This window comes from Ictidomys tridecemlineatus, chromosome 2 (genome assembly GCF_052094955.1).
Source record: "Ictidomys tridecemlineatus isolate mIctTri1 chromosome 2, mIctTri1.hap1, whole genome shotgun sequence".
Taxonomy (NCBI): Eukaryota; Metazoa; Chordata; class Mammalia; order Rodentia; family Sciuridae; genus Ictidomys; species Ictidomys tridecemlineatus.
In genome coordinates this window covers 46502447-46517138 of record NC_135478.1, presented here as the reverse complement: position 1 = coordinate 46517138, position 14692 = coordinate 46502447, and the positions used below count along the sequence as shown (strand labels likewise).

At 43.3% G+C, this 14692-nt stretch overlaps 1 protein-coding gene across 5 annotated transcripts in view; it reads left to right on the top strand.

Annotated features, from left to right (window-relative positions):
• The window catches only part of Cacna2d3 (calcium voltage-gated channel auxiliary subunit alpha2delta 3), an 873532-nt gene that overhangs the window by 397258 nt on the left and 461582 nt on the right, over positions 1-14692 (top strand). For all 5 annotated transcript variants that reach the window (XM_078038406.1, XM_078038403.1, XM_078038405.1 and 2 more), the window contains exon 9: positions 11890-11964. In XM_078038406.1, the coding sequence (XP_077894532.1) occupies positions 11890-11964 (75 nt within the window). The remainder of the gene's footprint in view (positions 1-11889; positions 11965-14692) is intronic.

Here is a 14692-nt window from a genome sequence, read left to right as displayed (position 1 = left end):
AGAAGCCAGCCTTTCCAGAACCTTGGGGAAGGGACCTAGCAAGATCTTTCTTGCACTGCTAGAATTTCTTTCATGAAAATGAGCTTTAAGCCGGATTAGCCTGATGACAATGAGTAATAAAAGCGAGGAAGAATTGACTAGAATGTGGAGAGCGGTTTCCAGCTCGCAGCACTTTATCTCAGCTTGTGAAACAAAGGTGGCATTTATGAAGTGCCTGCTTGTGCCTTCCTCTTATAGTTGCATTGTCTTCGCTCCCTTCCCCAATGCTGGGAGGGAGGGGCTGCGTTTGGCACATTCTCAAATCGAGATGCTGAGATGGAGCGGGGCTGGTACCTTGTCTGTGGTCCCAGGGCTGGGAAATCAAAGATCCAGGAAGCAAACCAAGGCCAGGCAGTAACACCAGCCTGAGAAGGAGCTCTTACCTAGATTGACATTCACAGCTCTGTTTTCTTCTTCTCGCCCATTATTTGGTGCCATTCTTGTCATGTCCCTTATGTCCCTCCCTCTCTCTATCCAGTGAGCTTTATTCTTTTCCTTCTGTACCTAACTGGGTGTTCATGTGTGGCTGGTACTTGTGCTTTGTCATGGCCTGTTTGGGACATGGAGTGGCGGCAGGAGGTAATGGAGGCATCATGGTGAGGGACAGAGCTTTGCTTTGGAGTCAAAGCTAAGTTTGGAATGCAGATCTGCTGTATACAGCTGTGTGTTTCTGGGCAGATAGCTTTAGTCTGAGCATGTGCTCCTCCCCTACAAAGTGAGTGTACTCACATTGCCGGGGCCAGGGTGCTGTCGGGATTGTCTTAGCCAGTATGCCTGTATCAGACTGGAGCACAGGACTCTCTACCAACCGTAGGATAGGATGGATGGGCTGTTCTGGGAACATTGCTCCCATTGTATGGTAGATCCTTGAGCACAGTGTGTCGTCATAGAACCAATGTCAGGACAGCTTCCTGCATGGGCATGACACCCATCTGTATTCTCTAGGTAGAGGGCTCAAGTATTGAAGTGACATTAAAGTTGTAGAGGGGTTGCCTAACATTTCTCTTCTAATAAGACTCCCAGAACAAAAGGGCACAACCATAGGGCAGCAGGATACACAGTTTCAGGTTTATTTTATTTTTTTAGGTATTGGGGATTGAACCTAGGGGTGCTCAACCACTGAACCACATCCCCAGACCTTTTAATGGTTTATTTGGAGATAGGGTCTCCCTAAGTTGCTGAGGCTGGCTTTGAACTTGTGATCCTCCTGCCTCAGCTCCTGAGCCTCTGAGGCTACCTACAGGAGTACGCACTGCCACTGGTTCAGCTTCAGATTTTAAAAAACCCTCGGGAGGAAATGGAAAAGAAAGAGAATATTGTATTCCTTGGGTGTAGAGATTAGTCTTGTTCACTAGTGGATGTACTTCTAGCATATAGGAGGTGCCTGGTAAACAGTTTTTAGGAGTTTCCATATTTGTAGAATAAATAACAGAGTGTCCACTGTGCAAAGCCTGTTGCCAGGGGTCCTCTGTAGTTTTTTAAATTGACTCTTCACCCAACTATGTCTGCATGGCATGGACACAGAGGCATGAAGAAGCAGAGATGAATTCTTGAGGTCACACAGCCATAAAAAGTAGCATAGTTAAGCCGTAGCTTTATGGGGTACTGCTTCATGTGCATAAGTAAAAGGATGTGGCTGGTCCTTGTGGGCATCTTACTAGGAAGGGATATGTCCCAGGAAATAGTTTCTGCGAAGAAGATTTTCAGGTAGTGAGAATATTGGGTTTTCTAATCAGGAAAAGTGACTTTATTTGCCAGCCTGGCGAATATGCAAATGTGGTCTGATTCGCACACATCCTGAAGCACTTAATGATAAGAAGCAGCTAATTTGAAACTATCTTTCTTATTAATCTTTAATTACTCATTACAGAAATATCAGAAATTCATGTAATAAGAAGAGCTAACTAATTACATTAGGCACCCTTTATCAGTCAAGATTTATTGTTCCGTTAACAAAACCAATCGATTGAAATAATCTATGTAAGTTCATTAAGATATACAAACAGTGTCAACTCAATAATGAAGAGAGGGTGATTAAGATAATTAAAAGTAGACATGCCAGTTATTCGCTAACACTTAAGAAATTTTTTTATTTTATTTTTTTTACTCTACCCCAAATTGTTCTTTAAAGAAAGAAACTCTTTGGAGGTCCCATTAACCTTCACAGTGCATCTGTTGGTTTTCAACATAAGTAGTCAATTTGAGACTCTTCGCATAATTATTGTGACAACCAAAAGACACTCTGAACTCTTTTATTTGAAGCCTCAATAGTAAAATCATAAATATTGTCCTCTAATGTGAAAGGAAAAGGGGCCAGATAATCTTAATGAATTTAGATTAGAAGGCCAAGGTCATAAAGGAACCATTAATTCATAGTAACTTTTCACATTGTTGGCTTTTTGATGTAGGTAACATACATAAAAAAGGGACACTTAACCACTGAGCCACATCCCTGGTCCTTTTTTTTTTTTTAATTTTATTTTATTTAGGGACAGGGCCTCACTAAATTACTTAGGGCCTCGCTAAATTGCTAAGGCTGGCGTTGAAGTCATGATCCTCCTGCCTCAGCCTCCCCGACCGCTGAGACTACAGGCTCCATTGCACCCCGCCATATGTAAAAGATTTTAAACAAGTCAGAAATGTTTTTAATTCCCTTCCATTTGGCACAGCTTCTTCCCAATTTTTCTCTCTATATAAACCCACATTTTTCTTCAAAAATTGATTTATACTTTAGAGACTATGCTGCAAATTGCCTCTATACTCTTACAGCAATTAAATGTGTCTGAATAGCAAGGCATTCCATCACATATACAGGGCATCGAATGTCTAACCAGCCCGCCTTTGCTGAACATAGTGCTGTAATAGATCTATTTTCTAAGCAAGGGAGCTGCAGTACACAGATTTTTCATTATTTGAATGCACTGACTGGAATGTGTGTGTGTGTGTGTGTGTGTGTGTACACACTTTTTTTTTCCTTTTTGGTTCCAGGGATTGAACTCAGGAGCACTCCATCACTGGGCCACATTCACAGCCCTGTTTGACATTTTATTTAGATATAGGGCCTCACTGAGTTGTTTAACACTTCATTAAGTTGCTGAGGCTGGCTTTGAACTTCTGATCCTCCTGCCTCAGCCTCCCGAGTAACTGGGATTATAAGCCTGCGCGCCACCACCCCCGGCCCCCTGGAATGCATATATTTTTGAAGGTTCTTCTATGGAATAAACTCTAGAAGTGACATTGCTGCATCAAAGGGTATGCCCTGAAGTTTACCAGAATGTCCAATAGCAGGGTGTAATGCCTACACACTTACCAGCAGTTAGAGGGTCCTAAATAAGAGTAGATTCCTACTTAGCAAGTTTTCATTTATATTCCCTCCTATTATCTCCCCCAACCCTCAGTACCTCTCACCCCTTTTTCCTTCTATTATTTTCCTCCCCTACTTCCTCCTGTTTCTACCATGCATAACCGCTCTCATAGAGTGGTATGTAATCTCAGGAGCTGGAGAGGCTGAGGCAGGAGGATCATGATTTCCATCTGCTTAACATGGTCACCCACTTCCTGTCCAAAGCTTGACCCCACTTCAGGTTCTTGCAGGCGCTCGAGGATGGAACATTTGCAGTTTCATCCCAAATGCCCTGCAAATCTCTTTGAGTGCATTGTTCTTGTGGGCTGGGTTCCATTCACAGGAGGGGACATCACCACTTCGCTTTTCATTATCCCGTCAATCTTCCCTTGCTTGCTGGTCGACGTTTGAGGAGACATTTCAGTGTTTTAGGATAAAAGTAAAGACGGCAATCAAGTTTCAGAGTCAGAAGCCCCCGTGCACTGTAGATTTTCATTTGTACAAATCAAATTTGCCATTGTCATTTGATATTCATTGTCATAATGCAGGAGGCCAGAGGGAGATTTAAATAGCAGGAAAAGACTTTCAGTTTTGCATTTTGTTAAGTTCATTGTGAAGCCCCTCTTATATATTACGCCAAAAATCTTCTGATCCAGATCTTTCCAGAGAATAAACATTAAAAAGGATAATATTAAAAATTGTTTTAGTTTTGATGGGCAGGGTATTACAAAAATCCATCTAAAGCTATTGAGCTGACTGCATATTGAACTCGCAAAAGAATAGGTGAAATATGAGAGCGATTTTGTCCGAAGTTAAAATTTCAGGTCAAACCACTGGTGCATGAAAAGAGATGTCTCTGACAAGAGAAAAGGCATATTTTTCTGATTCACTTTGAAGTCTAACTCCAAGCCATGCATTAAATGAACAATATTATCATAAAAATGAGGGTGCTAATTCTGACACTGACACTTGGAAAATGATTTCATAGAAGCCTAAGCCGTGCATTAAATGAACACAGTATTAACTGGGCTGATATCGTGAAATCAATTGAAATGCCTCCTGCAGCCCGCGCCTGTGCAGAGTGGAAGAGAGAAGAGCATGATTTGTTAGTTCATCCCGGAACTTTCTGGTGCCCTGGTTTTAATTTGCAGAATTTTCTTTAGAACTGTTTCTCCAGTGCTTCGCCTGCTGTGGATTTGCCTTTTAAAGTAATCGATTCCGTATTGAAAGTATGCGGATGGTATTTTCTTTCAGTGCTCATTTGTTCTACTAATTACGTCCAGTCATGTTTCAAATTACATAAGAAGCTTTTGTAATGCAAAAAGATCCCCAGCATGCCTTGTGTTGGTGAGCATGGTGTGGGCTCATCTGCTTCATTACATAATCCCTACACATTTTCCTTCTAAAGGTTATTTAATCAAAAGTGCACCAGTAAAACCATAAAAATATTTAATGGAGTCCTAGCAATTTTGCATCAGTTTCTTACATTACACAAGCATGCCGGCATCTTAAGAACATGGGTTTTTTGTGGAACTTTGGATTCTCTATAACCTACCTACTTTCTTGTTTATTTATCTGTTTTTTGAAACGGGTAGGGAGTCTCATCCTATTTTTTTGTCTTTGTGCCAACTTTTATTTTTTTCCTGGCTTTGTTCCTAGTCTTTCCCATTAGTGATCTTCTCTACAATTGTCCCCTTTCATTTCTTTTTTCTTTTCCTTTTTTTTTGGGGGGGGGGGCGCGTATCAGGGATTGAACTCAGGGGCACTTGACCACTGAGCTGCATCTCTAGCCCTATTTTGTATTTTATTTAGAGACAGGGTCTCACGGAATTGCTTAGTGCCTCACTTTTGGTGAGGCTGGCTTTGAACTTGTGATCCTCCTGCCTTGGCCTCCCGAGTGGCCCTTTTATTTCTTTAGTCTAATTGATTCATTCAACAAATACTGTTGAGTAATCGGTGTGAAGTATTGTGGGGCTGCCCTTGTAAACGGTGTGAAGTATTGTGGGGCTGCTGGGTTGACTCTCATGGCCCTTGGGGGTTTTGTGGGTGGGTGGGGGTATCAGGTGCTGTTGCAGCCAGGCCAGGAAGCAGGTGCTTGTGGAGATGCAGTGGTGGCCAGTGAGTCTCTGAGAGAGGATGGAAGGGGACAGAGAGGCAGAGCATGCCACCAGCTGGGAACTCAACAATGGGTTTTTGGAAGAAGTGTTGGCCAAGTGGACACTTCAAGCTAAGTAGGTATTAGGCCTGTTTGATGACCTAGGTCAGGAAGGGAAGCAGAAAGTGTCAGGGACTGAGGAGCCAGAGGCCATTTGCAGGTTGTAGGAGCCGCCATCCCTACTTCCTTTTGAAGAAGTGCCTTGTGTCTGGAGCATATTGGGATGGAGTTGAATGTGGATGGGGTAGGGGGTTCTAGGGGTAATGGTAAAAAAAAAAAGTGAGACTGGACTGAGAGTCAGGTTATCAGACAAGTCTGGTCCACCACAAGGAGGAACTGGGGCACCATCTGGAGTCCATGGAGGCACGTGGAGGTGTCAGCTGCAGGGTGATGTGTTAAGACCCTCCCAGCGGTCTCTCCCCTTCCTAGCTGGGTCTTTCTAGGGGACTGATGATTTTCTGTTCAGCCTGAAAGCTGAATTGTTTTCACCCATCAAGTCCAGCATGTCACATTATGCAGGGTTCAGATTCCTCCATAGCATCCAGAATCCAACGTCCCCTGTCCTTCACTGTCCTGTCTTTGGACTCCAGTGTGCATGAGCTGGGATGATACAATCCTGCACTACTGAGGAACGTTGGTGAGAGGGTCCAGCTCATGACTGGGTTTTCAGATCCTTCTCCAGAATGTTCTGGTTATTCATCGAATGAAAGTTAAAACCTGCCACTGTCCTTTGAAATCATCCTTAACCTCCTCACTGAGGATTTTGCTGTGTTCATAAAAGAAGAGATGCAGGGACTGTTTGAAGACATGGGCAGGAGGGGGGAAAAGGAATCTGGAGATGGGTCCCTTGTGATCATAGAGTTTGATAGTTGATGGGAGGAGAGTGATAGTTCCCTAAAGAAGAGGATCGTGGGATGTAATCTAAAACCCAGGAACATCATGGGTTTGTATCAAGCCTGGTTTTATAAGCCCTTTTTTTTTTTTTTTAATCATGAAAAGGAAAAGCAGACATTACCTTCAGATGCAATGAGCATATTGATCTGTTAATGAAAGTTAGAAAACATTGGTTTATAATCACTCCATGATGAAGATCATGAGCCAAGTTAGCCAGTGTTTTACTTCTCTGGTACATAGTAGGTGACTCGTTAATATTCAGTGAATAGATAAAGGCGTGAAGGATTCCCTGGCAGATTCCTTCCTGGGAGGGGGGGGGGTTTGGAAGCAAACTCTCTGCTAGAGACCTGATCCCTGGGAAGGACCCTGTGCCCCAGGCACCCTGAGTTCCTGCCTCAGGCATTTAGGCTGTCACTTGTGCCAAATAGAGCAGCGCCTTGTCTCTTCTTCAAGAGGAGGCATGTTCCCCAAAGTGGGTCACTTTACCACTATCTGCTCCTCCTGCTTCTTCCTTAGCATTGGAGGGTGTCATCTATCAGCCTTTCTCTCTTTACACACACGGCTCACATATACACCTTGTCTCTTTTCTGTACACCCTGTGTGCACAGTTGGTGGCCTTCTTTCTCTTCCCTACAGGTGGGTCCTATGCTGACTATCAAATGATCTCATTTCATCCTCACTTGACGCAGGAACAATGAGAATCCATGTTTCCCCAGCACAAAAGCATTGACGTGCAAAGAGCTGAGATGCTTTGACCCTGGTCACCCAGCCAGTGGGGGGCAGGCAACACCAAGGCTGGAACCGGGCCTGTCTGCCTCAGTTGCTTTAGCTCAACTGTGCTACTCTTGTGTGAGTCAGAAGAGGAAATCCTACCTGGCTTGGGGGAAGAAAGCTGACCCCAGGCCCAGGCCTTGTGTGTCAGGTGGCAGTTCCCAAGCTCTGTAAGTGGTGGAAGCTCTTCGTTTATACCCTCAGCACGCGGCTGGCGCGTTGGGCTGGACCTTCTCCAGGGCTGTCTGGGCCCTCTCCTGTCCTGCCTGCCAAAAGACTTTCCCTATTTCCCAGAAATATGCAGGAAGGAGTAACTACTTTGGTGGGGGTAGGAGGAGAAGGTTGAGTGCTTCTTTAGGTTCAGTGGGAGGGAAGTAGAAGAAAATCACAGGAAGAAAGTGCATCTAGCCAGTGGGGATGTCCACTGAGGCTTCTTCTTCCTGAGACTACTAATATCAGATTACTTAAGTAGGAATGAAAGAGCTGTGTTTAGAAGGCCTATGTGTCTTCGGGCTAGAGGTGAGCCCTCTTTAGTTGTATATTGAGATAGCCATTTGTATCAGTATTTCACCAAATAGAAATCTGGGGGAGCATTCATCAACATGGACAAGCTCAAAGGTTTCCAAATGGTGAGTGGCTAGGGATCTGGAAGCAGCTTCACCTGCAGGGCATTCTTGGTGTCCCTTAGGGAGGGGCAGCGTGATGTGCATGCTCAGCCGGCCTCTGAGATGCAGCTGCCTGGTGCTCGGGGCTTCCTTCTACCCATGGCGGAGCCCTGCTCCCTTTGCTGAAACAGACCAGATTGCTCGGCATCGCTTTCTCCCCATTGCAGTCCAGGGAAATTAGTGAAACTGCAAGCTTCGATGGTGCCACTAACAAGCTGGCTGGGGTTCAGAAGAGCAGATTCCTCTCCTGTGGCCATGGTGTGCTCAGTGACAGCAAGCCTGGTTTTGATTACCTCACATGTACTTCCCTGATGAGGGCAAGAACCTCTGAGTCCTCTTTGCTTCTAACCCCCTTCTGTGATCCCCCATATATACAGACATCTGCATTAGCAAAGTCCTTTCAGATCTGATGTCTCCATGGATCCCTGCAGGGGCCCCAAGGGGCTAAACAGAAAATGATTTGACACCTTCTCAGGGATCAGAGAGGTTTAGTGACTCCCCCAAGGCCACATGGCTGGGGAAGGACTTGGACCCAGGTATCCTAAGCCCCCAACTCAGAGTGTACAACTGCACAGGTCAACTTTGAGAGTGTGTACTAGATAGAATAGGATGAGGTTTTTAAATCTATCTGGAAAAAATGCAAGAATAAGAGGAGGGAGAATCAAGGAGGAAACCTCCATTAAGAAAATTATGGCACTAAGGTACAGAGCAGCTGGACAGAGTTTGCTTCAGCATGCGAGCATCTAATAATCTCGTGTAAGGAGCCTGGAGGAAGCAATTTCAGTCTTGGTACAGTGGTTCGGTGGTGTCGTCAAGGACTCCTGCTGGCTCCACCTTCTGGCTTCCTCCCTGGGCTTTAATTTTCATTCTTGCCACCTCATTTTGCTAAATGGCTGCTGCAATTTCACAATAGTGTGTCAAGGAGGAAAGAAGGGGCAGGAATATATAAAAGAGTTTTGCTTTAACAGTAGGATAAAATTTGATTGAAAGCACCCAGAAAATTTCTCACTGGCTGGGATCCTGTCACCCCTGCTGCAGACTGGCTGTGAAAGCGAGTAGCCAACATTGGATAGATAGCTGGTGATGTCCAGGTCCAAGTCCAGGAAGCCTGACCGACAGACAGTCAATTGGCTGAATCAGTTGATGCTTCAGGCCTTTAGGAAAGGGCGTACCATTACCCTGAACCAAATCAGTCAGCAAAAGAGATGGAGGACAGGGGAATGGTTGGTTCTTCATAACTCCCAGTGCATGTCTAATATGGATAAGAACTGTGGAGAAGTTCTCCTTCGTGTTGATCTGCACAAATGCTTCTGGGAACCTGCGATGACATTCCATTTATTGGACCACTCTCACTTCTCAATGGCAAACTTCAGAATTGCATAAATAAATTTTATGGGGGGGGGACTTAGGATTGAACCCAAGATATTTTTACCACTGACCTATAGCCCCAGTATTTTCTTTTTTAATATTGGGGATGAAACTGATACCACAGTTTACGGGTGACAAGTTCTGCTTCCTCACATGTTGAAGTATGACATTAGAGAAGCATGACGAGGGAAGCATGTAAAGCAGTTTAGCAGTTTATTTGAAAACAGGTAACATTTCCCAGGAGAGAGAAGGGGGCCATAGCTGGTATCCTGGTATCCCAAGAAGTGAAAGTCTTCTGCCTCTTTTATAAGTCCTAGATTTTCTTTGTTCTCCTCCTCTCTTCCCCCTCATCTCTCTCGTTTCTGCATACATGGCTAGATCAGGAGATGTTCAGGTGGGATGGCCAAAAGGTAAGAAGCAGTTGGATAGGGGTAAAAGCTGGATGCAGCAGCCCAGGACTCATTCATTAACAACTTTTAAAACTCCCTGTAGGGAGGGACAATTCCTGGGCAGGTTACCTTAGCAACAGGTTGGCGCAGGGGCAGGTTATCTTGTTAAGGGTGGAGGAAGGGCTCTGAAGGAATTTCAATCCCTCAGGGGGCAGTCTCCAACTTCCTCAAATTGGCCTCCTTGATCCAACCTGACTGGATTTACCTATGTATACTGACTCCCTATCTAATTCTGGCTTCAGAACCCTGGCGCACTCAACCACTAAGCCATATCCCCAGACCTTTTTTATATTTTATTTAGAGACAGGGACTCGCTAAGTTGCTGAGGCAAGCTTTGAACTCACAATCCTCCTGTCTCGGCCTCCCAAGCTGCTGGGATTACAGGTGTGCACCATGGCACCTGGCTACAGTCTTTTTATTTTTTGAGACAGGGTCTCACTAAGTTGCCCAGACTTGACTCGAATTTGGAATCTTCCTGCTTCTGCCTCACAAGTGGCTAGGATTAAAGGTGTGTGCTACCATACTCAGCTGCATAAATACATGTTTTTCCTCTATGCTTCATAAGAGGATACTTAAGCCCTAAGACTTAGATGAAAATTTTCAAGTGTTTTTCACTTAACCAGAAAAAAAAATTAGAAAGGATGTAAAAATCAAATGGATGGGGAAATACAGAGACTGAGGGATAAAGGGGAAATGTTGGGCTTTGAGATCCTATAGGTCAGACTGCCTGGACTTGTACCTGGACGTAAATCTGGACTCTACCCTTTCCTTATTCCCTATGCCGTCCCTGCTCCTATTAGTTTAGAAATCCTCCGTATGTGAAGCCAATGCATCCCAGCGGCTGTTGCAATCAAATTTGTCTGTCATGTCACCCAAGCTCACCCTTTATTTTACTAACTCCTATTTACAGCCCCACCATGATCCTTGCTGACCATAGTCCGAAAAGCCAAGTTCCTAAGCCAGACTTAGTTCAAGATGGTTTGGCCTCTTCCTTCAGGCCCTCTAGGCTTTGTTAGCCCATAAAGTAGAAATGCTGTGATCTTGTCATTGAACAAATGGTTTGTGGGCTCCTCCTGTGGAACTAGCCCTCTCTGTGCCACAGGGAACACACCAAGGGACCAGGTGTGGAACCTCAGGATGTGGTACCATCTTTTGGTAGGGGATGCAGGCAACAGGAAACTTGAATTTATAGGGAGTATATAGGAGAAGGGCCTGACCCAGTGTCTGACCAGAGGAGGTGAGAATAAGCTGACCCAGAGAATGACCAGGAGTTAGCCAGAAAGGGATGATGCCAGAGACAGGGCTCCAAGCAGAGGGCCCTGTGCTGGAAGGTCAGAAGGAAAGGATAGGACATGTCATAGGATAGGAAGGGAATTAGGGCTGACCAGAATATGTTTTGGGGAAGAGCTAAGGAATAAAGATACTATAATAGTCTTCAAGACCCTAGGACAGTTCATCTGCAGGGTAAGGGGAAGCTATGAATGGGTTTGACAAGAGGTGACATGAGCAGATCCATCTATCAGAAGGACCAGCTTAGCTACAGTGCAGAGAATGAAGCTTGATTAAAGAAATTAAGATAAGAACACTTCAGTTTCTGCCTCCTAGTTGTAATGTTTGGACAGAAATAAAGGGACTCATATTCTAAGGAGTCCAGAGTCAAAAAGTCTGGGAAGGCAGGTTGGCAAGACATGGTAGGGGGCGCCACTGTTCAAAAGCAATGCCATGACCAATGCTTTCATACCCTTCTAGAGCAACGGGAGAACTTCACGGCCTCTCCTTTCCTCTATTCTGTCCCCACTTATGTGTGACCCATGCATGTGTCCTTTTGTTCCATGAAGCCAAAGGCAGGAGTTAGAGCTGTATTAGCCAGCTTTGGAGTGGTCTTTAAGTCCCACCTGTCAGCCATGCCCAGGGAACTTTCAGGGTCTGGGGCCACCCTAGGAAGATGGTCAGTTTAACAGTGTACATCCTGAACCTCCCATACTCTAGCATGGGCTCTAGAAGTTTCTTCTTCAAATAAGCAAAGAAAGATGTTTGTTTTGAGCCTGTAACTTACAATTGTTTATAGGGGTGCCCATGGGAAAGTCATTTTATGTGAATAAATTGTGCTGCTCTTTTTTGATGGTGGTATGTCCTTCAATTATTAACTGGGTCCTTTGATTCCTTAATTAAATGTTTTCTCTTGGCTGTTTCTTTCCTTTGCAGTATAACGAGGAGCTTCACTATGTGGAACCTTGCCTGAATGGAACTTTGGTGCAAGCCGACAGGACAAACAAGGAGGTAGGGGCTGCTACTGGGCAGGAGCATCAGGGGATTGGAACAACCTTGTCTCCTTATTAGAAACAACAGGGATTGTTTCCAATAGATCTGGCTTAATTTAAAAATCTCAATCATTGTGGCCTTTGGAGCTCTAGGATGTAGAGTATTTACTAAATATATATATATATATATATATATATATATATATATATATATATATATATATAATGGTGCTAAAATAATTACATTGAGTTCAGACCTTTGCTAGTTTGGGAACAATTAATTGCACTTATATATTTGCTCTTGCTCCAGGCACATGCTATGTCTTCTTGATACCTATGATGACACCCTTGCAAAAATATAATTCTTGCTAAGATTTCAAAGAAAACCAAACTTACTTGTTATTTCCATGGTTGTACTTGTTACAATTGATTAAGTCATCGTTGGGATAGTTGTTGGGGTAGTACACCTTGATTAGCGGTAAGCTTTACAAGAAAAATGATGGTACTACTAGTGTCCTCAGTAAATTCTGTGTTCCTTAAATATGGTGGAACAAAAGCAAGATATGTTAGAGGAGAATCTTAAGAAATGGGATAGGAGTTTCTCTTCCCGTTAAGAGCATTCCAGAAAAATTCCTAACATCCATTTCTATGAAATAAATCCTTTTTCCCTTCAACCACATTTAAATCTACCAGTACAGCAATTACAACCCCACTGAACCACCTCTACAGGGCCAACTGAGTTTGGGTGGGGTGTATAGTTGTGGCTGTAACCTATGAGACTTCATGGAACTCACTTCTGCCATTACCTTTATTATTTCACTGGACTTTCTACATAGGGTTTTTCTCCCCATTCATGTGGGGGCTGAGGGCATTGACTAAGGTAGGCTTCTGTGGGGCACTGGAGAGAACCCCTGGCTTAATTGTGGGATAGCATTGGTGCTATCTTAGCTGTAAGCTCTTATTTTGGGCGTCTCTCAAGGAAGTGAACAAAGGAGAATTAGGAGAAATTCATTTTAGTTGGGACACAGGGTGAGAATCAACATCTGAGCTTCAATTTTTTTTTTGGGGGGGAACACCTGAAAATTTTACTTTTAGTTGGAAGAAACAAGGGCATAGTTGTTCAAAGGACAAGTATATCCTGGGAATGTTGATTTGTAGTTTTTTCTAGGTTTAGGTAGGAAAAATCAGGTTTCTGTAGAGACTTTTCTATTATTTGGCCATTGCCTGGGTAAGGACCCATTTTCCAATGTTTTAAACACTGTTTTCAAAATTAAACAGAAAAGATACTTAATTGACCCAAGCCTTCTTCAGGGAGCTTCCTCAAAGATCTAAAGGCAGTGTGATAATTGGTGGTATGAAGTGTTATTAATTTAAGCAATTTGTTAGAGGAAGTGAGAAGATTTTATTTAAAATCTCCTTTGAGTTTATAGTTATTGTGCACTGGAGTACTGAATGTAAAAAATAATCCAGAGTTCTGCTTCTGCCAATGTGGGACAGCCATGAAACTCAATCAGGTCCTTCCCTTTACAACAATAAAACCCTGGGCATAATGCAACAAACAAGTATGGAAAGACTCTGAAAGATAGAAAAGAGAAGATGACCTATCTAGGGGTCTTGGGACTTAAAAACATGCAAGTGAGTTCCCTGATTTCCTTATTAACCTCCACATATCCTAAATAGAACATTCTAGAAACACCCCACCCCCAAGGATCAATACCAGGCATAGTCAAAAACAAAACAAAAACCTCCAAGAAAATCTGATTCCCTAGCTAAAGGACCACAAAAATCTTTGTGACAATGTCTTCCACACTCTAGCCAAATACCAGTTCACAACCATAGATCAACTCCCCTTGGTTTCTGTGGGACTGAACAGTAAATCGATCTTTGGCCCACCTACACGCACACACACACACACACACACACACACACACACACACATGCTTGGTCCTTGTGCCATACCTCATCAGATTGACTAAGAAAAAATACTCAATAGGATCCAGAGTTCCATAGTACATAATCCATAGTGCCCAGAAACACAAACAAGAAAAAGAAGGAGGAGGAGGAGGAGGAGGAGGAGGAGGAGGAGGAGGATTGCTAGTCATCCCAAGAACCAGGAAAATCATGACATAAATGAGAAAAGAGAATTGTAACAGAAGCCTATATCGACATGAATCAGATGTTGGGATTAAAAATTTACTTCAAGATCAATTACGAATTCTCTTGAAACAAATGAAAATACAGAATATCTAAGCAATAAAGAGCTAAATGAATATTATTGAATAGCAAGTTTAATCACCAACATAAAAAAACTCTTGGATCAGCTCAATAGCAGTGAAGATGACCATAGACAGAATCAATGAACTTCATGAAAGATCAGTGGGAATTACCCAAACTGAAAGGAAATAGACTGGGACAAAATGAACAGTCTCAGAGACATATGAGACAACAACAAAACAGTTAGCCTTCATAATATCAGAGTCCTTAGAAATCAGAGAATAGGACTGAGTAAGAATTTAAAGATATATTAGCTGAAAACTCCCCCAAATTTGTGAAAGGCATAAATATACATATTCAAGAGGTTAAGCAAACTCCATGTAGGATAAACCTAGGTAAATCCATGCCAACACACATCATAAATATAATTAGACAAAAAGTCTTGAAAGTAGCCAGGCAGGAAGGACACATAGTTTATATGAAACACCAATTCGAATAACAGAAGATTTCTTATATGAAACCGTGGAGATCAG